The 27357-nt window shown below is 46.5% G+C and overlaps 1 protein-coding gene across 1 annotated transcript; it reads left to right on the forward strand.

Moving 5' to 3' along the window:
- The first annotated feature begins 1412 nt into the window (after window positions 1-1412).
- Window positions 1413-26578, forward strand: LOC144148976 (retinol dehydrogenase 12-like). The gene is made up of 7 exons (XM_077680497.1): window positions 1413-1607; window positions 12835-13058; window positions 16501-16740; window positions 18903-18995; window positions 21476-21679; window positions 24229-24338; window positions 26045-26578. The coding sequence occupies exons 1-7, from the start codon at window positions 1582-1584 to the stop codon at window positions 26249-26251; spliced, it is 1104 nt and encodes a 367-aa protein (XP_077536623.1). The 5' UTR covers window positions 1413-1581; the 3' UTR covers window positions 26252-26578.
- The last annotated feature ends 779 nt before the right edge of the window (window positions 26579-27357 follow it).

Here is a 27357-nt window from a genome sequence, read left to right on the forward strand (position 1 = left end):
GTCCTTACGTCATTCGAAACACCGTTACAGTTGGGTGAAAAACAATACACATCACAACGAGTAGGTAGTAGGGTAAAATAACGCGCCGTCGTCACGATGAAGAGGGTGAGTTATGTTCCCTCTTTCACGGCTGGACTCGACTCTTTTAACGACCCACAATGCCACGCATGCGTGTACCCGCGTGCTTCTTGTGCATGTGTGTATTACGAGTTATTGTAGCGATTTCAGCTGTTCCGTTGAAATAATACAGTAAGGAGCATGTTGCTGGAAAGAAAATGTATTCTGCCAGTGCAAAATGAGTTGCAATACAAAGATGCGGTACCCCAGCTAACACCGAGGTTCTTAATTATCTTGCAAGGTGGTTGTTTGGGTGGGGTGGTATGACCAATGGTAAAGCAACCATACCACTTGTAGTTATCTTCTACTTCGTCCAAGTTTTCCTTTGCGCCGTTTTTTAGCGATAGCACGATCCTCCTGGAAAGCGCAAGCTTATGGCAAGGGGAACAGCACAAGACAATCAAACGAAGCACTTTGTGTCATCGTCGTTTTGCTGATGCCTCCGTTGTATGTTTTCGCTTACTATAAGCGCTATCAAGCATCAGCTTGACCGGGAAGTTAGAATGGACGTCTGGAGGAAATACCCTGCAATATGTTAATTACATTGTGGGGGAGGCATCTGATGGTTTTCTGCAAATATCTTTTGGCAGGGTGCTTTGATAAAGGGAGAATTAGCAGGAAAAAAAAGAATAATACCTGAAGTCGTGATTATACGTCGACAAGCGCATGTGTAGGCTTAGTGGTAGTAAAATAGATCCCAGACGTGTTAATCGAAGTGTTTGATCTGACCTGCGAAACCAAGAGTTGCAATATAGACTACATAGGCTCTTTTAGCAAAGTACGTGATGTATTAAAGAATCGATTGATTGTCTTTACTAACGACGAGGCTTGTAGCCCAAGGGGGGTTAGAAAGGATAACTGGGTGGCACGCCTCAAATAGTGCCGCGCTGTTGATGGCTGTCAATGATCAGTCACTGGCGGTGAAGGCGAAGTGAGGTACGCCTTCTCCTTTTACCTCCATTTCCTGCTTTTCCCTCCAAATTTCAGCGTAAAAAACTTGCGGCGTGAGGAAAGCGAAGCAGGAGAGAGGGATGGAAGTACTTGTGTATTAACTACAAGGTTAAAAATGCGATTTTACTCTCTATACAGTCCGCTCTCTGTAAACGCTGCTAGGTTTGCTTTAAGGGCCATCCCAAACAGAGCCGGTTTACAGAAGCGAGTGCGTGCGTACGTTGGCAAGATGCGACCGCATACGAGGCGCGTATACGCCGAATCCGTCAGCTGTCAGTTCACGCTCGCCCATTCGCACTCGCCTCCCCATGTTTGCCGCCGCACCAAGTTTAGTGCCGCTCAAACAAGCGCCTAACGGAGGTTTTCTTCGCCACAAGGCCGAGCTGCCGCGGTGTTGGCGGCAGACGCGTCCCCCTTTTCGGCCTACGTGGTTCTTTACGAACGGTGGCTTAGGACTGCGAACCGGGCCTTCTTTCACAGCGACTGCGTCCTGGCTTGACGACCTATATACCGATGTCCGCGTCGCAGCACTGGATAACGTGAGTCACCAAGTTCGACAATCTGGGATTCGTGTCTGAAGGTCTATTCGCTCATAGTGCAGCCCTGTTCCGGGCTGCTTGAAACGTAGTTCAGTAGTTTTGTTGATAATACCCTGACTTAAAATTAAAACTGTTCGATTGTTGGAGACGTAGTTTTGTAGTTTCAAAAACGATACTCTGCATGTAAATCTTTCATCATCATCGTCATCAACCTCGTCATCAGCGGCCTGTCTACTCTCACAGCAGGGCAAATGATCCCTTAGATCTCCAATTATCCCTGTCCTGTGCTAACAGTGACCAATTTATCCCCGCACACCTCTTGACCTCATCTGCCAAGCTAGCTTTCTGCTCCCCCTGCCGCGCTTGCCTTCTCTAGGAATCCACTCTGTTACCCTTAATGACCAACGGTTATCTCGCCTTCGCATTGCATGCCCTGCCCACACTCGTTCCTTCTTTTAATTTCTACTAATATGTCCTCGACAATCCTTTGTTCCCTGACCCACATCGCTCTCTTCTTGTCCCTTATAGTTACCCCTATCATTGAGAACAGATTTAGGGGAAATATCCAAGCTGGAGTAAGTTTCTGCAAAGGAAAGTTTTTCAACTGCGTCAAACTTCCTCTTCAACTTTTTTCTTCAACTGCGAAGTTTCTGAGAAAGCTGTATAGCTTTTCTTGGTAGCCGTACGGCTGCATTCAGGTGGATGTCAAACTTTCTTTACCCCTATAATCGTCCGCTCCATTTCAAGCTGAGTCGTCCTCAATTTAAGCTGAACCCTCTCAGTGAGCCTCCACTTTTCTGTCCCGCAGGTGAGTACCGGTAAGATAGAGCTGCTTCACACTTTTCTCTTCAGGGACAATGGTAGGCTGTCATTCGTTATCTGGGAATGCCCGACGAATGCACTCCACCTCATTCTTATCTTTCTATTTATCTCTGCCTCATGATTGGCATCCGGGGTCACTACTTTGCTAAGTAGATATACGCTTACCACTTCCACCGCCTCACCACCTATCGCAAAAACTATTCTGTACTGCTCAAGACGTGCTTGGGTAGCTTTCATCGATAAATAAAGTTGACTTCACTTATTCGTATACTTTAACAGTATGCGCGGTGTAGTGTTCTGTTCTTTTCTCTCCAAACCACTTGCACTCCATGCACCATGGCATTCACCGCCCGTCCCGCCGGAGCCCGTCGCCCGATACTCTTGTGCGCGGTGATCTGTGTACCACTCCGTTGTGTTGCGTGCTGCGTTCGCGTGTTGGAGTGAAACTGACCGGAAATACCTCGCTGTCAGTGTTAGTTGAACAAATTGTTTAATACATACCTTTTTCCCTAGGACAATCGTGGTATGGAATAACCTACATGACGACGTTGTTATGCTAAGTGCATCCCCAGTTTTGAAGATTCACTGCAGTGGTGATTCTTATATATGCTTGTGCTCTGTTTGCTTTTTGTTGATTCTCTGCTTTTGAAGAATCAACGTAGCTATTACAGTTATATACGTTTGTACAATGTTTGCTTTTTATTGTTTTTTTTTTCATTTACAACTGATGGATGTTTTGTACCACCCCTGCTATGATCTTGTAAAAGGTCGCCGTATAAAAACACAAATAAATAAATAAATAAATAAATAAATAAACGTATGCTTGTGTAGGCTTTCAGTGTTCAAAACATCTCTCCGAACGCACTATTACCGTATACATAGCAGGAAGCAGTAAATTGAACCATGAACCTTAAATATTTGTGTAACGTTTTCTAAAACACACTTTCGTGGAGACTTGCGTTGTATTTTTAACGAGAAGACTGTTTTTTCAACTCAATTTGCACAAGCAAAGCTTACCCCCCCCCCTAAAAAAACGAAAACACAAACAGATGTCTATGTTCGCGCCGTGTTAGCGCGTGCCTTTGTTTTACTTAGCATGACATTTTGAACGGCGCCTCCTTTATTTTTTAGTCATTGAACGAAGCTAGCAACATCGTTAATTTGTGGTCCGGCAATGCCTGCCCACTAGGGACGACGCGAGTTTATCATGCAGTTGAGAGGGAAGATATTTTCTGTACTCGTGAAGAAATGACAGCTCGGAGGCTGCAGGCAAACGCGACGTCTGCGTGAGGTGTCTGAATTATCAATATCATGACCGAGGTTTAGACTGAACGTTGCCGCCCGAAGTACCGCGGGGCCATTGTTTGTTGCGAATGAAATAACCCGTAATTAGCTTGCGTGCTGGGCAGGCCCTTCTGTTTGGTCGGCTATTGTACGTTTCAACTCTGAGGGTGTCCCACTGTATACCATTGAGCAGTGAAAATTGCCGAACAATGCACGAAAGGCGCCTTCTTTTCTTCTGCATTGGCTATTCTTAATAAGTGAAGAGTTGATTACAGCCATCTCGCGTTTTTAAATTCATTTTCTGCTACTTAAAAGGCTTGAAACCGGGCCTTATGGAGATGGATTTGAGAATTTTCCCCGTTTCCACTTCCTGTACCCTCCAAGGGCTCTTAAAGTAGCACCCTTGCCAACAGAGATCCCTCTTATGTGATTGGCTTGCACAGCACCACAGCCTGCTTAGTTTCTTTAGCGACGTCCTTGTATACAGCAGATATAATCAGAGTATTCATAGCTGAGGCAAGAAATGAAACGACCAGGCCCTCGCGTCGTCTTCGATGAAATGCAGCCAAAAATGAGAGGTTTGATGCCTGCCACCAAGTACAAGCAGAAGAAAGGAAAGAAACTTCTTGGTGAGTTTTGAAGCGCCCATAAGGACGCTTTCATTTGACCATTCTTAAATACATCACGTTCTGCCGTTCACGGGCTTTCTAGTATTTTTTTGGCAGAAACAGAACATACGCACCCCGATTAAACTTTGTATTTAGCTTCTCCCGTTTAAATTTTAATCGAGAGTACGGGCCTCCTCAGCCCCGTGACGTAATTCACAGTGTGTTTTTTGCCGCATGGGTGACAAACCGGCCAGGTGAAACCGAACGCGCGCGCGGCTCTCTCTCTCTCTCTCTCTCTCTCTCTCTCTCTCTGTGTGTGTACGTGTGCGCACGTGTGTGTGTGTGTGTGTGTGTGTGTGTGTGTGTGCGTGCGTATATGTGTGTGTGTGTGCGCGCGTGTGTGCGCGCGAGTGTGTGTGTGCGTGTGTGTGTGTGTGTGTGCGTGCGGGCGTGCGTGTACGCGAACAACAATGGGGAAGGGGGTGTCGTCAAACGATTGATTTCTGAATCCACCAAAGCCAAAACCAAGCGTTGTCTTAGGAGTCGTTCCTTCCTTTTTTTGTTACAATACATCTATCACGGGGGGTGCGCTGGCCAAGCAGGCGAATATCGAACACGGGTTTTTGAGAGGATTTGTAATTTGTCCATCAAGGCGGCATGATATTGGTCTTGTGCAGCAGAGGCCTTCTTTAGTATTGAACGAACACGCGTGACCGGCTGTTTTTTGAATGAAGGATTCAAAAACGGGCAAATGACATTACAAACACATCGATACGACGACTCGCTTTCTGCATACATCTTGTGGGGTACTTTGTGAGTATTTTGAAATAAGGTGGAAGAAATGAGTGTCAGCGTAGGGGGGAGACTAACTTTTGCTATTTTGCCAACGTTCTGGTCCACCTTTCGTAGTTTGCTTTTCGTCGCTGGGAACTGAATAGAGCCATCTCCGCAGCGCCTCCAGCGTTATAAACCAGTATTACGTAAAGCCTTCGCATTCAGCGGTTACAGCATAACAATATGGCTCAATTCCACACATCATTCAAGTGAGATTACCGGGTTGCCAGCCTGTTTATATTGTTCAAAATCATGCTGACTTTTCTGCCAATATTCTAAGCATGGGCACGTGACGGGGAAGGAGGGATGTATGCAACGGCTGCGTTCGTAAGGCAACCGTCGGTAATGTGTGCCGTGGTCTATTGCGCAGAGAGAAAGAAACGTTTTCTTTAACGAAAATCAAGTACAGCGGTCCTAGTAGACGTATTCGTTGTTATTTCTGACAGTACAAAGTGGTCACGTTTTGATGAAAAAGAAAAGCAAGCAGGAAAAGCATATCGATAGGTAATAACAACAAAGCAAGCAAAAAATACAAATAAAGATACGTCGTGGATGTGACGTCGCTTACCATGTGTATATCTCGAAAGTTACTCGAATGGTAAATTTTGAGGCATTAGGAAGTTTCGTCGGTCTGGGGTCCCATAAGAAACTCAGCGAATTGTTGCCCCTTAGGGTGCTTCCTGGATGTTAGGTCATGGTTCAAGAAAATGACGCTGTATACGCCGGCCCCTGACGCCCGCACACGGAACGGAGAAGTTGCCGCCTCAAAGAAATACCAACGAAAGTGTTACCCCAATACCTATAAGGGATCTCTTTTTGTTACCGCGGTACCAGCCACAAAACGACTAACAGCGAAAATAATGAAGTGTAAAATGACTCCACATCCATGCAAGTTCATATATGTCCGCCGAATGGCCTGTATGGCGGGCCTGAATAAGTATTTTCTTTAAGAAAATAGGAATTGTCACGTGCGACAGCAGGCAATGAGGGCACCTACGTGAAAACAACGCTGCGCATGAAATCGGAAAAACCTGATAAGGGGGATCGCCTGGGCAGAAATGCTGCAAAATTACTGTTGGCCTTTATTGGGTAAAGGGGTCGTCTACCTAAAATACAAAAAAACCCTAAACGCTGAGGAAGCCAGCAAGTATATGGTAGCGATCAAACAAGGAAGAAAAAATCAAGCTTGTTCATTTAGCTTTTATTCATTCGTATAACCTAGCTGTTTCCTGGGCAATTGAATAACATGTAGGTTGAAACAGAGGAGTTCTGTTTTTACGAAGGCCCCCTGGCGTAGCGTTGACTGCTCGATGCCGGATCCCCTTTCAAATCTGCAAATCTGGTGAGCAACCGACTGCCTTCTACGGTCTTCGCAAACGCTCTGTATGGGTACGCTCCACAAGTGGATATGTATAAAAGGTAGTTTGTTGCTTCTAGGCCACAAGATAGCCTCCAGATTTATTTGTCCAGCCCCTGCCGTTTTTAATTTTTGGTTGAGGTTGAAGGTAATCTTAAAGGAACTCTGCAACACTTCTGATAAACGCTTTCACTCTTTCCTTTGCATCAGGAAGCACTGCGGAAGCTATAGTTATCGACACCACAGAGCTCACTGCGTGATTTGCTCGTCGCAGCAGATACGACTTCCGTTTCTGCTGTGCATTTGGGCTTTATTTTTGAAGTGGATATGCAACGCGTTCATTGCTGCAACTGGAGGAAAGCTGGCCGATAGCCGCTACACCACTGTAATGACGTAATTCTAGTGGTGGAAGAAAGCCAAGACCGGGAAAGCAAGAAAAATATTTTGGGCAAGTTTATGAGTTGCCGGATGGGCATAGCACAGCAATTTTTGGCTGAGGTACTTCGCGGCCCCCTCACATAGGTACTGGATATGTTGGTTGACTACGTTCTGCAAGCAGTTAAGATTTTGAGATTTCGAAAAATGTTGAAAAAAGTGTTGCAGGGTACCTTTAAGAATCGCGACGAATTACGGGTCCTCATCTAGGGCATCTGCTCTCATTAAACCTTTGTAGAACAGTCAGGCTGTCCATTATCCCAGCTATAATTTAGCTTGTATCACGAACCGCCTTCTCCCGATATTGCCCCATTGCTCGAAGACTGCTCGAACATATTATAGCTTCAAACCTAATGACCCGTCTGTAATCCATCATTTTTTTATATCATCACCAACATGGTTTTAGGAAAATATTTTAGTGCTAATCAAGCGGGCAGATTTCGCGTTCAGTATATCAAACTTCATTGACGAAAATATTTACACTGCCACCAAATTTTTAGATTTTCCTAAAGCATTCGACCGCATTCCTCATAACCGATTAGTCTCTAAGATGCATGACCTTGAAATCCCTCTCAACATAATTTCCTGAATAGAAAACTTTTTAATCGGAAGCAGTGCACAAGCGCTAATAACTGTAGGACTCCCCTCTCTGATGTAACGTTGGGCGTCCCCCAGGGTGCCCGCCTCTCTCAGCTTCTGTTTCTAATTTAAATAAGTTGCTTTTCTGCTAAAATATCAACCAAATTAAGACTTGTTGCTAATGATTGCGTTTTTTACTCCCCCATCCGTAACCCAGACGACAGTACTGCTCTCCAACATCTACAACTAATTGCAACTTGTGTGTGGTGAATCACTCGTGCCATTAAACGTAAAAACAGTTGAAGTATTGTATTCACAAGCAAAATCAGCACAGCACAAAAGCCTACAACATTTATTCCATCCCGATCGGCCCCAAATCGTCATACACATCCCTCGGGGTGATTTGGTTTAAACTATTACGGTATTCGACCAAGTGGCCGGATACCTTCCTGCGCAATGCCCTCTGTTCCGAACAACTCTCTTCGATTGTGAGACAGCCAGGTGTCTTTCCACCGAGAGTAGCCGCCGACGAAGCCGTTCGGCCAGCCTAAATTTAGGAAGCGGCCGTGTCAGAACCGGTTGGCTGCGCGGCCGCCGGCCCCTTTCCCGCTGGGCCGCTCGCTATTCCATCAACTGTACCCGCTTCCGCACTTATTCGCAATGTTTCTTTTGTTTCTTGTTGCTTTTATGCGGATGCGTTTTTGTTGTCTTGTTTCTTAGCGCTGAACGTTCCTCGCCCTCTCGCTCTGATTTTTATTTCGCTATTCAGTCTCATTCGCGTATAGAAACGAAGCTTTCAAAGCGTCCCTTCCAAGTGAGTGCACGTATTAGTAGAAGTAACAACTTTATTAATCCAAAGCGCCCTTGGGGGAATGAAGGGTGCAGGGGAAGGTAAAAAACCTTGGAAATTTCCGAGTTCACATAAAAGGTCATTGTTAATGTTCGAGTTTACTCAGCATTGGAGGGTTTTCATCTGGCTTCTTGTTGAGGAGCTGTGCTGCAACCGTCAGGAGAAAGCCGGTTCATATCGTTACACCAGTTTCTGTAGGCCGTTGGCTAGGGCGTATACCGCTATCTGTTGCATAAAGGAAGGGTCTGTTCTTAATGGCTGCAGGTGTGCAGCTGAACGCGGGTGGGGCGTCATTGCTTAGCATTCGCGCACAGCAATCGTTGAAGTTAGCGCATTTCCTAAGTAAATGGAAGTTCGGCGTGCAATGCGTGTTGCACTAGGGGCGATGTTGCGAGGCAGAACTAGCGCGGGTTTCGTCCATTTATGCGTAACACGGGGGCCAGAGGCGAGTTCGCATAGATTTTATAAGCTGGGAATTTCCCCGAGCGTGTGAGCGTTCCTAGCGGGCTGAGAATGCCCACCGAAGGGACATTCCACCAGCGTTGGCGACTTTCGGTCTTAGATTTTGTAGTTTAAAGGGACACTGAAGTGATATGTAAACATTGCGGGATTACTAGCGCAAATTGTAGTCCGGAGTCCCCAGGCCATGTTTCGACCACTCTAGGCGCGTTTACGCGATTTTATTTAGTAGAAAAAGTAATTCGAAAATGCTGTCCTGCTCTCTTTACGCTCGCCCATTTTCTGTGGCGTTTTCGTGTGACGTCAGGAGGGGATGAGGTGGCAATTGGCTGGCTGCGCTACTGCACGGGTCCCCGGCCTTCAGACAGAGTCAGTCGGCCGAGCGTTTCATCCGCCGGCCGCCGGCGGGTCGTCGCAATCAAGAAGGTTAAAAAAAATTGCCTGGTCGCAATTCGTTCGCTTAGTTGAAACGAAGCCAGGACACGTTTTTGAATGGAAGAATGTGCCTTTCTTTACTTGGTTTGTTTGTACACTGTATCTAGCTCCAAGTCAAGGTCGCTTCACACAGGCGCTGCACAAGCGCACATGCTACGCTTCGCTGACTGGTACGCCAGTAGGAAAATATAAGGCCTCTTGAAGGCGGGAAAAGAGTCAGCGAAGTTAATATAGGTACTAAATAAATAAAATCAACTGATATTTTTACCGTACAGCGTAAAACTAGGTTGCGGGAAGCACTTTTTTGCGCTGGGCGAACAAGAACAGCGGTCAGCAGCACGACTACGCATCGCGAACGCTTTTCCGTCTACGAAATGCAATTGCTAGACGTGAGCTACTGTGGAAACTCGGGCGACGCTTACTGCACGAGCGCAGTACAACAAATAGTCACCTAAGCTGCGTGAAATGCCAAAACTAAATAAAAGTGTAAACTGGTTGTGCAATATATACCTTATATTAGGAGGGCCTGCGGATCCGGCTTCGTGGCCGAGTGGGCTGAGGCGTTATGTAGTTCACCGCGAATGTTTTGCAAGTCACGAGTTCGAATCCCCGCGGGTACGTGCTTTTTTTTTGTTTTTTTTTGTAAGTTAACTTTTATGTTTTCCGCCGATGTTTTCTATATTGAGTTCACCTTTTTTTGGGCCGCAACGTTCATGTCTACACGAACTAGTTCACAAAACACGCGCAGGCTGGCACTGGCGCGCTAGCGACTTCTCGTTGGCGTGCTGTTGCCATAAGCACCGACTGCTTGCAGGCAGTGGGCACAGGCCAGAATGAACAGACCCTTGGCCTGGTGCGAACACGCTTTTTACGATACAGGCACGAGGGAGGCAAGCTCCAAATATGGGGGAAAAGCGCATGACATTTGGGCGTCTGTGGGTACGCGGAGGGCGTTCATGCACTGCGTAGGCCTCGGCTAGTGAATGCTACGACTACAAGCCGTCCTGGGAGGCTTATCTTGTGCATTTTACAGCCGCCAACATGGCAGAAGCGCGGTACGATGATTACTGAGATATTGAGAATGCCCATCCAACAACGCCATTGGTTATGTTTTACAGAACCGAAACCGAAACCGAAACTTGTTTGACTGCTAACCTTGGGCATCGTCCAATCACGGCGCCCCTCCTCTCAACGTCACAGCCTTAGTTGGTGCGGCCGCCGCAAACCGCGCATGGTAGTTTTTCTTCTTTCGCGCTTTGTAAAATAATTACCGATTTGTCAGCCGGATAAACGATGAAAAGTGTGCTAATTTGAGCCAGTCTACGCAGTGCAAGCAAAAACGGGAGCTTGACAAATTCACTTCAGTGTCCCTTTAAGCTGCCAGTCTCATTGGGCGGGCGATGACGACAGCGTGCTGGTAGCCGTGGGGTATGTGTGAAGCCTTTCCGCTGAACTTAGCCTTTCTAAGGCCTTTATTCTTAGCCTAACGCTAAATAACCTCTTACCCCAGAGAATTGAGTTTTTGCGCAGTGGCTGAGCGGAACGTTTTTATAAGAGCGTGTACTCATCAGTCACACCAGAGCTGAGCTCGGAAAACATTATTAAAGCGAGATAGAAGAGGAGCAGGCTGAATATGCTTTTATTGTAGCAGCACTGCGCGTTGCGGGTGGTGTCCTTAGTCCAAGACCCCGGCTGATCTTGCTGTTAAGGTCACACGATGAACCGACCATAGCTGATCTTTAAGGCGAGAGATCGAGAGATGGTCAGCTCCTTCTCCCACTGCTCGTACCAGGAGTTGGGGATGGTTTCACATGCTGAGTTCGGTTTCCGTCAAGGGCCAAGATCATTTCTGAAAGCCTGGAGAAGAAAGACAGACTTACTTTATCGCTCATTGTGAATTGCCAACCATGGTCAAGCGACTGCTATATAAAGAGAATTCTGAGTTGTTTTTACCGCAGTGTCAGGTGGAACAGAGACAAAGTAAACACGGACGGCGTTGACTTTCTCGTTGAGAGCTGGTAACGTACTTTACTTTTTCTTTTGGCTGTAGCACTGGTCATGGTAGTCACTTTATTATTCAGTGTAACCGACCTCTCCATACTGGATGTTTTTGTTGGTAAATTTGCAACTGCCACGCTTCATCAAACACTTGATTCACTTTACAAAAACACCATTTTCAGGGTTTTCGCTCAATAAATTTCCTTATCCATGGTTCCTGTATGTTGTCCGGAGCTTAAAATTTCAATGTGACACCTTATATTGCAGCGCAAATGGGTTACCTCGATCTATTAAGAAAGTTATTTTCTCTCTGGGCACGTAAGAGAAACGCGTTTAACGAAAGAAGTCCAAACGCACGAAGCAATGCCCTTGCAGAAATTCTGTTCAATAAAGTACCGAGCAACCAGTTAAAGCGACTCTGTAACACTTCCGACAAAACGAAAGAAGTCCAAACACACGAAGCAATGCCCTTGCAACAATTTTGCTCAACAAAGTACCGAGCAACCAGTTAAAGCGACTCTGTAACACTTCCGAAAAGCGCTTTCACTTTTTCCTTCATGTCTGGAAGCTTTGCCAAAGCTATAGTTATCAACGGCCCGGAGCGGAACTACGTGATATGCTTGTCGTAGCAGAACTATCCGCCTTCCGTTTCTGCTTTGCTTTGTGGCTTCTTTTCGAAAGTGGCTATCGAATGCGTTTATTGCCGCAACCGAAAGGAAGCGGCCAAGAGCCGCTACACCGCTGTAATGACGTTATTGGAGCGCTCTAAGGACGCCGATACTCGGGAAAGAAAAAAAAAACTTTTCAGCATGCAGGTTTCCAAGTTGTGTGATAGCCAGAGCGCAGTAATTTTTGGCTGAGGTACTTTGTGACCTCGTATTTCAAGTATTCGCAGTGCTATTGGACTGAAAGTATTTGACCGATAGAACCTTCCTTCTATAATTAGAAAACATTTAATATTTAGAGAAAAAATTGAAAAAACTTGATCGATTTTGTAGAATTCAAATTTGGCGCCCTTCGAAGACCGCCTCATAGTCTCTACAATGGCAGAAAGAGGGCGCCAGGAGTCCGCTAGAAGTAGGAGTTCCTGTATAAACATCCCCCTCGCGAGGGGCACGATCAAATGCAGAGCATTTCCGGGGGCGCACGACGTTAAGTAGTTTGCGTTACGTTAATGTTGTTGCACTTGTGGCAACTGCTGACGAGAGAGCGCTCGTCAGCAGTAATTTGAATGAGTGAACGATATAAGGCGCGTTGGTAGCTTCCCATTCTGTGTCGGCTTTGTGGCGCAGTGGGTGGAGCACCATGTACATTGCATTCCACCCTCAGGGTCGAGGGATCGAAACCTGGCGCCGGATAGTATTTTTTTTTACATAGTAGGGACAACGATGGTGCGGACTACGGACGTCAACGCGGGTGATATCGTGAGTTACTGAAATGCTCTGCATTTAAAAAGTGTTGTGTGGTCTGTTTAAAATGTGTGTGTTTTTTTCTGAAAGGGGGGGGGGGGGTGGGAGTCGCAAGAACAACTGACCACTCCTCGCTTGCGCTGTTCTTTCTCTGCAGCGGCTATGGATCTCTCTTGGAGGTAGAAAGGGTGCTCTTCGCCGAAACCAGGGTGCTCTACACTACGCTCTTCGTGCTTGGAGCCATTCTATGCGCCATTGTTGCTGCCGTAGTCGTGAAGATGCTTAGCCGGCATAGGCCGGAACGGGAGAGCTGTATGGACCCTCCTTTGGAAGACGTTGACATGCATGGCAAGACTGTCGTTGTCACTGGAGCCAATGCAGGTGAGGGAATGGCGCTCTGTGCAAATGCGGGTGCTCTACTTTTCTCTTTTTTTCGAGGGGGGGGGGGGGGGGCTATTAGTGTCAGGTGCGAAGTATATAGGTAAACCCGACCTTTAAAACTTGGCATACTTGGCATGGGCTCACACGCTGTTGGTTGTGCAGCATACCTTGAACTGACCGAGCGGTCGCATAATCCATTTGGTATAGGACTCCTGTTATGCGCCTTCTTCTGCAGCGGTTGATTTTGCGGCAAATACAAATCTAACCGTGACATCTAAGCTTTTTGAAGGTAGTAATGGAAAAAGGTGCGTATTCCAAGATTATGGTGTTATGTCATCAACGTGAGAATGGGGTAAGTTTGGCACGAACAAAGTTGTATAGGAAGTATCTTGTCGCTACGCCCGCAGCCTGGAAATTATGAAAGCATTAGAGAAACATGAGGCCTTATTCACAGAAATTGCCGCTCATAAGTAATGGTAAGAGCAGTTTTGTGACTGTACGGCGCACATGCGGGGTTTTTATTCCGCTAAAAGCAATCGATGAGATGCCAAGGCGCCGGCATATCCCAAACCACTCTCATTAGCAACTCGGCGTGTGAAAAACTTCGTTAATCTTGGCTTTGATGTTGTAGTTCATGCCGTGTGCAACACTTAATTTATAGGTGTAGGAATGGGTAGGTAGGAATAGGTAGGAATGCAAAAAATGGCCGTGTATCTGCTCCTTTCGTTGCAAATATCGACAAAAGACAATATTCGACTGGCACCCCTGCCAAATAAATGCCTCCGTTCTCTTTCCCGCTCACGTGCCATGCTGTTCCTCTCCCGTCTCGTTCCTCCCAAGGTAAACACGCTAGATGTTTGCTCAATTCAATTTAAATTTACCGCGTTCCACTGCTCCAATTCGGGTGCCTCGATGCTAGCGCTGCCCTACGGCGGAGACGTGCGTGAATGGAGGCACCCTACTACAGCGTTTATAGAACGAGGTGGCCCTACTGCACGAGCGTTCCAAGCGGAACGTGGAACCTTCTATTGAAACATTCCGTTAGTGTTGCCGTTTTATTCCTTAAATGCCGCCTGAAGCTATAGTAGCGCGGGCAACAGCAGGCCACATAGTTCTGCAGTTGATGTAGTATTTCATTTGCTATCGCAAAAACCAAGCATCCATGAATTTTTTAATAAAGCAACACTACAAATAACACTTATGTATTGATTGTCCGCCTGATATTTGCGTAATGTCTTGTTCTTGTTCAACAGTGCTGACAAGTATGAACGCTGACACCGGACTTGGATGTTTAGGTTTGGCTGTCGGTATATAAGATTATTGCGCAGCTTCTGTTTTACTTTGACGGGGTGGGTGGATTGAGCCACAGACAGACCGACAGACAGACAGACAGACAGACAGACAGACAGACAGACAGACAGACAGACCAAAATTTCTGTGTTTAAGTAGCCCAAGAAAGAATACTGTCTTTACAAATATCCGCGTACTGGCACTTACGCACCTACAAAGGAGACATCTAACAACATACGTAATAGCCACATTATTAATCTTAAAAGGGCCTGTACCCAAGGCAAAGACCAATACAATGACGCAAGGTTAACCGATATACACCGACCACACAGGAAGCTTTGAGGAAGCGCGAACACCCTAAACGACAAGACATGAAGTGTAACCCCACCAAACCCCCCAAACCCCATCAAGGTTGTAAAAATCGCTCATTGGCGCTTAAAAGAAATACCGTCCTTCTTCCTTGCTTCACCGCAAACTCATTTCATTTCACTGCTTTTTATTACTTTGAATGTCTCCGAATGAACATTACGTAACGGGTGGGGTTACAAAATAAAGATATTCAAAAAGCCATGAGTTGGCTTTTAAGATAGCTTCAAAGATGGCCTGAAAGATGGCTCTTCTAAATTACGAGTACAAACGATGGCGTTCAACGCAGAGAGATCACAAACGGGAGGAGGACTTGCCGGTCGTCGCCTGTCCCATCGAGTTCCTGATCATCAGCGGCCAACGGGGCAAAGCACAGGTGGCAACAGCGGCAAGTGAGGTGGCATAAATAGGCACACTGCGCTTAAAGAGACGGCACCCATGCCAACGCGCCACCATGTGAGGGATGTAGGCGCACTGTTCAATGGACATACCCGAAGTTACGCCTCTACTTCGCCTCCAACGTGTTATGTGTAAAAGATGAACATTCCCTTGCATTGTACACGCACATTAACAATGTAATCTTCACAACAAGTACCGTAGGAGAGCTACCGAAACAGTGCAGCCTAAGCAGCAAGCAAAGGCTCATTTTGTGAAGCTATTAGATAGAGCCTCCCATACGTTAAGGCTCAACTCAACGCTGGGAGTTTTTGGGATCTTTCGGGATCACGTGAGCCTTAAACAAGTTTTTAGTTACATGGCGACGAATGAGTTTGGAGGTTTTATTAAAAATGTGACATTTACCTCGTTAGCCTCGAGGCCTTTTGCTTCACAGCTTTTTCTATACATAAAAGTGCCAAAGGCAATTAAAATAAATTGTGAACATTTTACATTGATTTGATGTTTAGTATGCGGGACCTCGGAAAATAATTCACCAGTACCGCCAGCCCCCTTATGCACAAAATGTTTGATATCACAATCTAAGATCTTCAGCTTTAGATGCCGTATTAGAAATATCTGAGTTAATTTAAACATCGCGCGTTTAACGATTTAAACATGGTAAAAAAGCGCAATAAAACGAGGACACAAGAAAAAGGCGGTGACACGGGGCGCTCGTCCCGTGTCACCGCCTTTTTCTTGTGTCCTCGTTTTATTGCGCTTATTTACCATGTCGAAGTCCCATCACCAACTAGCCCAAATTTCTGCCCTGAATAACGATTTAAGTTGGCTGTTAGGTGCTCAAGATTAAACGTTCACGTTTTAAGGTTTCTTCCCTTTTCCTTTGGTAAAAAATTGCTGCACAAGCAAAAACTTCGCTCCCATTCTCCCGCTTTCCAACTTTGCCATTCTTTTAAATGAATGGCATTTTGTTTCTACAAATTTTCCTGACGATGAAGTTCTGCGTTGTGTTCGTTTCAACAATGTCCATTTGTTTCCATTTCAGTGGTGAAGTTGTTCCTGTTGCGGGACGTGCGACATGCACAGAAACATAAATGTTCCTAGGTGTAAATAGAAATATTCAAAGCATGCCTTGCGTGTTCTCCGTCAGATCAAGGTCCTCTACATTCAGTCAATCAAGGCTTCGCTCTGAATGGACCATTCGAAACGGACATGACATTAACAAAACTTATTAGTCAGTTCCTAGAAGAAACAACTTTTGCGTTTATGTTACAACCGACTGGTGGGAACTAGGCTCCGTCTGAGCGTTACATTCCTTTCCCACCCGCTACCGTTCTAACATGCCCGGTTCGTACCGTCGACATATCGCAAGCCGCCGCCACTTTTGCAGGCATTGGCTTTGAGACTGCCCTTGAACTTGCCCGGCTGGGCGCCCGGGTCATCATGGCGTGCCGGTGTCCCACAAAGGGCCGCGCCGCTGCCGAGGTTGTTCGCCGCCTGACGGGCAACGACCTCGTGGTCTTCGCGCTCCTCGACGTCGGTTCGCTGGCCTCCGTGCGGAACTTTGCCAAGGCCCTGCTGGCGTCCGAGGAACGACTGGACGTACTCGTCAATAACGCTGGCATAACAGGTCGGGTGTCTTGAACACACTACTATTGTTGCTTCCCCTGTTTCTGACGATATTGTTGCGTTTATGACAATACTCAAGAATCAATAATGCCCTGAACGCTACGTTTTGAGGGTCTTGCCTTAATACACCCGAGTGTCCATCTATGGGCAAGGGCAGCATTTTGTCAATCGATCAATCAATCGATCGATAAATCAATCAATCAATCAATCAATCAATCAATCAATCAATCAATCAATCAATCAATCAATCAATCAATCAATCAATCAATCAATCAATCAATCAATCAGTCAATCAATCAGTCAATCAATCAATTGTTGATTCATTTGGAGCACTGCTTGAAGTCTCAGTTCTGTGTGCTCACTATGAAGCCTAGTAAAAGATCGCGCACCCACAGAGTTGCACGTGCTGCTCACAGTAATGTATTGAAGACAGCTTTTGAAACATAACGTAAGCGGCTTGCGTGATAATCTGTGGTTGGCGCCGCAAGCAGTCTGTTCTTTTTCTAAAGACGATAGTCTTTCTTGGGCTACTCAAACCCAGAAATTTTGGTCTGTCTGTCTGTCTGTCTGTCTGTCCGTCTGTCTGTCTGTGACTCGATTCAGCCACCCGGCCAAAGCAAAGCAGTGCCTGCGCAATAGTCTTATATAGTCACAGCTAAATCTACCCGTCTAAGTCCGGTGTAATGTTCATACTTGTCAACATTGTTGAAGAAGAACAAGACATTACGCAAATATGAAACAACAAATAAATACAAAAGTGATATTTGCAGTGTTCCTTTATAAAAAATCAAACATGCTTGACTTTTCCGAAATTAAATACTTCATCAATTGCAGAAAAAGAATTTACTCCGCCGTCGCCTGCTGTCGCCCGCGCCACTATAGCTTCTGGCGCCATTTTAAGAAATCAACCGGCAACAGTTACGCAGGGTTCCACTAGATAGGTTCCACGTTCTGCTTGCAATGCACGTGGAGTAGGGAAACGCGGTTGTATAAACGTTAAAGTAGGGCACCTCGATTAACGCGCGTCTTCGCCGTACGGCAGCATTCGCATCGAGACACCCGGTTTGGAGCAGTGGAACGCGGGAAATTTAAAATGATTTAAGCAAACCTTTGGCGTCTTTACCTTGGGAGGAGTGTGACGTAAGAGGAACAACATAAGAGGTGAGCGGGAAAGCGAAGGGAGGCATTTACTTCGCAAAAGCCGATAAAGACTATCGTCTTTTGACGGCATTTGCAACGAAAGGAGCAGATACGCGGCCAATTTTTCTTTCATTTCAACTACAAATACCCCTGAGTGGTACACCCTTAGACGTTTCAGGTACGGTTGCTCTCAGAAACCCCAGCCACTCACCGAAACGGGCCTTGTTACATATAAAGGGCGATATTAGAAACTCGATGTGGAGGCACCGTCCTTCAATCTTTGTTTCCCTATTACCTCGCTTAACCAACTTACGTTAGCGTTAAAATAGGTGTGGTTGTTATACCGACCTGGAAATCTTTTGAAGGAAGCACCTATGCGAAATGTCTTCATAATATATTTAACTCTACGGCACGCGCAAGCACCTGGTTTTCTTCTTGGCTTAATAATCCAGCCGAATGTATAGTGGTGCTTCTGAAAACGCAATACCGGCAGCTGACAGAATTGTGAGCCGCGTTGAAATGAAATATGCACACACACACACCTGAACTGCCGGGCAATATGTTTCCCGATAATAGTTCCGGTTTGTGGGGTTTAAAGGGCCGAGCTTTATACCTGCATGATCTATGAGGCGCGCCATTGTGGCGGAGGGCTGCCGAATAATTTCAATCATTTCGGGGATTTTTAACGTTCGCCAAAATCTCGGCCCATGGACGTTTTAGCTTTACGCATCAATCAGAAGAGCCGCCACCACAGATGGGATCACACCCGCTTCCTTCGGCTCAGCAGTTACCGCGGCTGGTTCCCGGCAACAGTCAACAATAGGATCAAAAAGTAAGCCAAGTCGAAAACCCAATACCTGCCTGTGCGTTCCATAAAGTTAACACTGTCATAAACCGGCACGTGTCACCCGTGTTAGAATGAAATACATATGCACCTTAATCAGGTTGATCTCGCAAGCTAATTAACACGATTTCTCGTTACACAGTTCAGCACGAGCTCCCAACCCTGTTCTTTCTTAACAGCGCCGAGCAAGATGCGGGTGACGTCAGAGGGTCTCGAGGTCACCCTGGCCACAAACTACTTGGGACCTTTCTTGCTGACAAACCTGCTGCTGGGTGAGCCTTTGTCAGAATGTATGCTGCTTCATTGGACTGCGCAGAGCCGATAGTATTCTTCATTCGCTGGTTTTAGCGACACTTATTACCGTTGTGTGATTCAACGCTCTTGTAGCTAATTAGCCTGTAGGGTGAACACGGTATAGAGCGCCTCATTCCGTGAGGGGGAGCCTCCTGTCGGCGTTCCGGGTAACTGCGCACGAGCATCACATAGCCTCGTTGCAGACGAACCGCGCACATGTGCGAAGTTACCCGGAACGCCGCCGGGCGGCTCCCGAGCACGGAAAGGCACGCGCTCCCGTGTTCCCCATAACTGTGGTCAAAATAGTACAATAACTCTAACGTTTGTTCTACTGCGAGTCTGCTCCCCACGCCGACGAATGCTCTGTGCTGAGAAGCAGTCATTCTGAAAAGTGTCAAACTTAGATTGAAACATAAATGCGTACGCCTACATCCTCGGAGGCACATTTCCAGTTTGTTGTCTTTGGCCACCACAGTGCTCCACTCCCCCTCCAAACTGGACTAGAGCCCTTCCTTCCGATATAAATATTCATCGTCCTCTACTCCGATAGAAACAAACAGATGCAAAAATCATTTAACGATTCGCGGCAATTCGAAGGCAGCAACAAAATGCCTCCATGGTGCATTCATGGCTCACACGCAAGTTAAAAGCTTTCAAGCCAATGGCACACCACGTGTACCGGCACGTTCCTTACACATATTAAAGTACGACACGTCTGCACTTGGAGCGAGATCTCCCGGACACATTGAAGATGATGGGCTGCCAAACCATCGGCAGGCGCTGTTAATCACCCCATAAGACCTTTAAACAGAAAACATTAGGTTCACAATTGAGCAAATAGGCCGGCGTAGACGTCTGTAACAGCGAAACGGCTCCTATACAACGTGGTCCCGAGGCATTTCATCTCATGAGGCGTTCCTTAACGCGAGCTTGAATTCGGCAGTCATGACAGGTGGTCGTCGACGTCAATACACTGCAGGTGAGGGTTGGGGAGATGTAAAATTCAGACATGCGAGCGAGCAGACAAGCAGCAATATCCGCCCCGGGCGTCTCTTCCAATAGATTGCAGAATGAACGAGCAGCGGTGCAGCGCGTAGGGGGTAGATCGAATCAATTTCAAAGCGTTAGGTGGGAGCGAGTCGCGAAGCAAATCGTCCCAGGCAGCAACAGGACGAAGACCTTTCAGAACGCGGAACAAAAAGGCGTCTTAGGCGTTCAATTGCACAATAATGTTTCCGCATTAACAGCAATTAAAAAGGGCTTAGGTGTCCTGGGAATATTTTTAACCAGTGCCACACGTGTGCATGTGGAGAAACGGGCCCGGGACATTTTTTTGCATGCACATGATGGCGCCTTGATGCTGCCCTGCTGATCTCTACGCCGAGCAGGACGCACATTGGAGGAATTGATTTAGAGACGGTAGCAATTCGGCGCCTACGTAAATGCAAAAAATTGGTCTGTCTCTGTGCCTTTTTGTCTGTAACTCAAGTCAACTGGCCGGGCAAAGAACATTGAACACCATAGAAACATTGAACAATGTTGAGCTTGAACACTAAGTAAATATAGCAAGATCTTTCTGAAGTACTGAAACTGATGCGATGGCTCATACATGTCCACGTTAGTTAGAGCGAAAAGACCTCAGAGATTTTTGAGGAAAAGGTGAATACGCAACCAAGGGCACTGCATTATTTTAATCCGTAGTACACGTTCCGCGTCGGCCGCTTTTCTGATAAAGGCGAAAAGCGAAAGCGCCCGTGTGTTCCAGATTTCGGCGCACGTTAAAGATCCCCAGGGGGTCGAAATTGATCCGGAGACGTTCACTACAACATGCCTAATCGCCTGTGTAGCGTCGGCGCGTTAAACGTCACACTCAATCAATCAATCAATCAATCAATCAATCAATCAATCAATCAATCAATCAATCAATCAATCAATCAATCAATCAATCAATCAATCAATCAATCAATCAATCAATGAATCAATCAATCAATCAATCAATCAATCAATCAATCAATCAATCAATCAATCAATCAATCAATCAATCAATCAATCAATCAAAGAATACACGTTGGATGGGTCAAGCTAAAAAACGAACCTATAAACGTGTATACGAGAGAGGAGGCAAGGCGTAAAATAAAATGTGCCGGCTGGAGGCGCTCTATGTGCGGTAGAAAACAATGTCCTTCAGATGGCGTGCAAGCGCTGCTAACGCGGGAAAATTAAATTTAATCGAGCAAACCTTCACTGCATTTTTCGTGGGAGGAGTGAGACGGTGGATGAGAAATGTGAGAGGTGGGAGGGATTTTGAGCAAAGAGTGTTAAAAGAGAGGAGTTGCAGAAGGCTAATATTTTGCGACGACAATTGCGGGAAGGGAGCAAATGCAGGGCCGACTTTTTATCTGCATTTACCGAACACCAGTGCCTACCGGTCTCCCCCACTTCCTTTATACCTACGCAGAGCTCCTGAAGCGGAGTGCTCCGAGTCGAGTCGTGAACGTCACTTCAGCGCTGTATCGACTCGGCCGAGTTCGCTTGGAGGACTTGGAAGTGAGCAGGGAGTGTGCACGCATGGAGCATTACGGAGTTGAGTCGACCTATGCGAACAGCAAGCTACTGCTCAACTTGTTCACGGCACACCTCGCCCGTACACTGCAGGGGACAGGTGAGGTTTTCTCCCGCCCGCACGATTCCAGCGTTTAAGTGTTTCATAGGCGGCGGTGTTTTCTTTGGTTACCTCAGTTGTCTGTCTGTCTGTCTGTCTGTCTGTCTGTCTGTCTGTCTGTCTGTCTGTCTGTCTGTCTGTCTGTCTGTCTGTTTGTCTGTCTGTCTGTCTGTCTCTGTCTGTCGGTGCGACGTCTCAGCGCGCTGGCCGAAAAGGAAAGTATGCTTTGCCGCGAAGTATCCTGAAGTATATATAGGCAGGACCATTCTAAACTATGGCATGGCTCATACACGCAGACACTAATCAGCGCAATTGTAACTTCAGGCATATTTGAGGCAGAATGCAAGTGCACGACCGATTGTACCAGTGTTCCTTTAATTAAGAGTACACGCTTGAATGGTTTCTACGTAATGGTTTCTACGTAATAATTTCTACGCAATCAACAACAAAAACAAAACACGTTAAAAATCGTGCCCAGGAGATAGGACACCAAAGTAATAACTAAAAGAAGATTGCGGCTCCTCCTGTTCTAACCAGAAGAAAATCAAAGTACGGAGAAGACACGCGACGTCCTTGATGACGCCCGAATGTTACCAACGCAAGGAAATTGATTTGAGAAAACCTTCATTGCATTCCTTGTGTGATGGGAGACATGAGGGAGGAAGAGCGTGATAGGTGGTAAGGAAGACAGGAGAAGGTGTTACGGGGGCGGGGCGACCAAAGAATATTGTATATTTGTAATCGCAGTGGCGCAAACAGATACGCGGCCAATTTTTTTCACTTACGTCATTACGGCGATTGCCTCCCGCAGCACTCCATGCTGGAGGTTTGGAAAGGACTCGCACCTCTGATTTCGTGCACTTTAATGTGTTCTTATTCTTCGTCATCTTTTAACTTTCATTTGAAAGCGATGCCTTTTCTGGGGTTTGATTAAAATTAATGGAGTTTTATTTGCCCCGATTGCGTTTGTATACCACTTGCATGTAGTGATTCGCTTCATTGCATTAAAACACACCCGCCGCGGTGGCTCAGTGGCTAAGGTGTTGTGCTGCTGAGCACGAGGTCGCGGGTTCGTTTTCCGGCAGCGGCGGCCGCTTTTCTGACGTAGGCGAAAAGCAAGAACGCCCGTGGGTACGAGATTTCGGCGCACGTTAAAGATCCCCAGGTGGTCAAAATTAATCCGGAGCCCTCCACTACGGCGCGCCTCATCGCCTGATTTGCGTCGGTGCGTAATTCTACAATAAATTAATCAATCAAGCATTAAAGCTCCCGTTTCATGGCGGCAGTTGCTTTTTTAATAGCTTCATTGAGGCGATTCAGGACGACTGCAGTTTGCTTAATATTAAAAATCACAGTTAACCATGGTTGTTAAGTGGCATGGCATTGTAAAACGGCTGTATATTTGAAACTAGAAGGCAGATCCATAAAATTTCTGTCCTCCCAAATGCTTGCTCAACAAAGCCTGCAAAGAATTCCTTTCCATGGATGAGTCAGAGCCCGCATGCATCTGTTACCTCTGCTATACTTTTATTCATGTTATACCCGCCGCAGTGGCCCAGTGGCTATGGTGTTATGCGGCAGAGCACGAGGACGCTGGTTCGATGTCCGGCCACGGCGGCCGCTTTTCTGATGGAGGAGAAGAGCAAAACGCCCATGTGTACGAGATTTCGGGGCAAGTTAAATATCTCCAGGTGGTCAAAATTAACCAGGAGCACTCCACTATACGGCGCGCTTTATCGCCTGCGTTGCGTCGGCGCGTTAAACCCTACAATCAATCAATCAATCAATCAATCAATCAATCAATCAATCAATCAATCAATCAATCAATCAATCAATCAATCAATCAATCAATCAATCAGGTTATATTGTTCCGTTTGCTAAAAATAAAACAAAAATGGCTGACGCAAGATAACGGCGCTTAGGTAACCTGCGTGTGAAGGGGATGCACACAGTGAGTTTATTTTGTTATCCTTGAATGGTCCACGCACTTTGGTCAGCTAAGGCGATAGCTGTCGAGTGAAGCTAACGTCCCAAAGTCACTTACGGCATTATCCGGTCAACGCAAATTGTGGAGCAAGCGAATGGGCGGGGGGAGAGGAGAGTGGCGGGCGGTAGGGGAATGAATTCAGCTGGTCTACACAAATCTGTCGCACAATCAGGTGGGTGCTTTTGGCAGTCACCAGACGTGCGTTCTGGCCAGTTTTTGACCTTGTTCTTTAACATCACCTTTAACGATACCTGCCGTTTTATGCAAAGTGCAATGCAATTGAAATGACGAGGCTCTTGTGACAAGGGGGTGCTGCACTATTGCCTGCGCTATTTTTAAGTAAATATGGCGTTTATTTTTTTACTATTGTCCTCTGTTTTTTACTTCCGGTGTTGTGTCTTAATTTTTTTCCAGTAATGACATTATGAAGCCGCCACTAGCCATGTTGGCAGGGAACCAGATGACTTCGTACCCACTTGTTGAATATTGCTGAATTTTTTAGGAAAAATATTCAAAAATGTAAAACAAGATTGCTCCTCCACTGTATTGGTTTTCTCGGCAGGTGTGACGTGCAACGCCGTCCACCCCGGGGTGGTGTCGACGAGCATCAACGAAAAGGAGCCGGGACTGCGGCATTTCCTCTGGAACTCGTTTCTGCGGACGTTTGGCACGGTGAGCGTGTATGAACTCTGAGTTAATGACGGCGTGCTTAGAATACCATAATTTCATGCGGGGTATTTGTAACTGCGCGATAACATGAGCGTAGCCGAAGCTTTTTGTGTAGTTGTTACAATAGTGTGGACGGTTTATGCACTAGAGAACACCTTCAAGGCTATATACTGAGAAACAGTTTTAATGCCTGGGTGGTCAACCTTCAAGGATGAAGCAAACCCAAAACCAAAGCATGTTAACAGGCGGCACCTCATGGTTCCTAGTGCCATACGGTGATCGTTGCATGACGGCAATTTGTCCCGATAATGGCGACACTCAGCAAGCTGTGCGATCATCCGACGACAATTCGTCCAGGTTCAGGGGTTGCTACACACGTCTTTTCCTCAAGAATTTATCTGCTAGATTTCGAATGCAATGCGAATTTATCCTTCCGTAGTTTTCAATCATGCACCGGACCAATGGTATGTTTTAAGGTTCTCTTATGAAAATTTGTTTCTTAATCAGGCTCGTAGGACGTTAGCAACGAATAATATCGTGCCGTAAGCAAAAAATTGTTTAAATGAACACAAAACCACAAACCAATTGCAGAGCAACGGCTTCTAAAACGCCCAAGCGCGTTGCGGAAGTGTTTGGAAAATTGACTTCTGCGATTTCTGCTATTTCAGCGGGAGTCTTCTTGCCTCCTTTGCCGTGCACATCTTTGCTCTCCTAAACCATCGTCAGTAAACCTCTTTCACGAAGCTTCCGCAACAGAATCTACAGATGGCGCTCCGCAATAGCATAACAACAACGTTTCCCAAACATCGTAGTCCCATGCCGATATTTCAGCTGAGCCATTCCGTGTTACCGAAGCAACGGCGCTCTTCCACTCACTCACTCACTCACTCACTCACTCACTCACTCACTCACTCACTCACTCACTCACTCACTCACTCACTCACTCACTCACTCACTCACTCACTCACTCACTCACTCACTCACTCGCTCGCTCGCTCGCTCACTCACTCACTCACTCACTCACTCACTCACTCACTCACTCACTCACTCACTCACTCACTCACTCACTCACTCTCTCACTCACTCACTCACTCACTCACTCACTCACTCACTCACTCACTCACTCACTCACTCACTCACTCACTCACGCACGCACGCACGCACGCACGCACGCACGCGCATGTGAACCCACCCACCCACTTTGGCGGAGAGCTGTAGTTTTCGATGCTGTTTCACTATTTTGTTTTGTTGATTCTGCATACAGCTCCTACGAAATGGGCAAAACACATATTCGAGGGCAAAGCAAAGCGGCCTGTAAAGGTTTCTGCCACTTAAACTTGTTGAACCAATATTCTGATCCGTCGGAACCAAATAAAAAGTTACCTTATGCTTTTAGGCTGCTTAATCATCACCTCGTTTTAGTAACGAGTTCATCACAGTCACAAGGATGTAGTCTACAGAATATAAACAACAAATACGGGTGAATAGCTGATTTGAAAGTCCAACTTTTCCTGGCCCGCATTGGCAAGAAGTTGAAACTGCTCTGTGTTTGAGCTGCATATTCCTCTGTTGTAAACATTCCACAGAAAAAAAAACAGTTTCATTTAGACCGTAAGTGGAACTAACGTAACTTCCGAGCGTCAAGTAAAACGCACGCACAATTCGTTCATTTCCATTCTAAGTGCTTCTTATGGTTCGTACTTTTGCAGAGTCCTCGAAAAGGCGCCAAGGGATCAATCCATCTTGCGTCATCCCCACATCTGCGTGACGTTACTGGAAAGTACTTCGTGGCCCGAAGCTTGTCGTCATGGTCATCCAAGGTTGAAGACGAGGAACTGGCATCAAAAGCGTGGTTTTGTAGCGAAGAACTTGTGCGGACAGTTTCTATGGCGCCCTGTGTACCGCCGCCGGAGTAACTGCTTTTACAAACTTTGATTAAGTCAGCGGAAACTGCGTTCTGCTGAATAAGACCATCGCCACATATTCGGCCGTTAACTCCAGTTTTCTTGTGAAGGTATATAGGTATGAGATATTGAAGAAAGTGTACTGTCGCCGTTCTCTGAAAATTGAGGTTCAAACTGACAGGCCTCATTGCCAGCTCGGCTGACGTTTTTTGTTTACTTTCTTGAGTTTACTGTTTATGTTTACTTATTTTCAGGCTGCTTTTTTTTCTTAAGTGGCATTCCCTATGTAGTTTCCCAAAGGCATAGGCACTATACATTCCCCAAAAGGTCGTGTGCTACTCATGGGCTGGAAGAAATATGGTCATCGAATTACGCACAGACCGTTTTATAATTGAACTGAGATTTAATTAGGCTCCAACCAATACAATGCAAAAAGCAAAAGAGGGATCCTACAAACCAAACGCAGACGCAGCTGAACAAGTTACTCGCGGCGATTTTCAAGAACCACCCGGAACAAAAAATTCTATACCTTCGCTTGATCTGTCGAAACGGCTCCGCACCTAGTTTCTACGGATTACCGAAGATCCACAAACCTGGCGCCCCCCTTCGCCCGATCGTAGACTTCACATCATCCCCGTGCCGAGCCCTTTCAAATTTCCTGCACCGCATCCTCGCCCCGCTCGCCGGGAAGACCGCGACTCATGTGCGCAACTCCAGACACTTCGTGCAACTTGCGTCACAGGTGTGCATTGACGAAGACGAGAGCCTGGTCTCGTTCGACGTCGTGTCATTGTTCACTAGTGTTCCTGTACCGCTGGCTGTATCCGCGGCCCGAACTGCCCTCGACAATGACGCAACCCTAAAAGAAAGGACGCCGCTCACTGCCGACGAGATATGCCGCCTACTCGAGTTCTGCTTGGCCAGCACATATTTTTCGCATAATGGGCAAATTTTCAAACAACAAACTGGAACCGCAATGGGGGCCGCCATCTCTGTAACAATGGCGAACTTGACGATGGAACACGTGGAAGGGAAGGCTTTGAGCTCCTTCCGGCCGAAACCAAAACTTTTTCTTCGGTATGTAGACGACTGCTTCTGCATAGTGAAGACATCCGCAG

Source organism: Haemaphysalis longicornis, unplaced genomic scaffold (genome assembly GCF_048455015.1).
Source record: "Haemaphysalis longicornis isolate Haplotype H1 unplaced genomic scaffold, Haemaphysalis longicornis Haplotype H1 scaffold_8, whole genome shotgun sequence".
Taxonomy (NCBI): Eukaryota; Metazoa; Arthropoda; class Arachnida; order Ixodida; family Ixodidae; genus Haemaphysalis; species Haemaphysalis longicornis.

Bases quoted from the DNA above. Each gene is read 5' to 3' on its own strand.
- LOC144148976 (XM_077680497.1), top strand. From the start codon at position 1,582: ATGTCCGCGTCGCAGCACTGGATAAC. The intron at 18,996-21,475 runs GTGAGCCTTTGT...ATACCTACGCAG, and splicing joins GCTGACAAACCTGCTGCTGG to AGCTCCTGAAGCGGAGTGCT. The intron at 21,680-24,228 runs GTGAGGTTTTCT...TTTTCTCGGCAG, and splicing joins CCGTACACTGCAGGGGACAG to GTGTGACGTGCAACGCCGTC.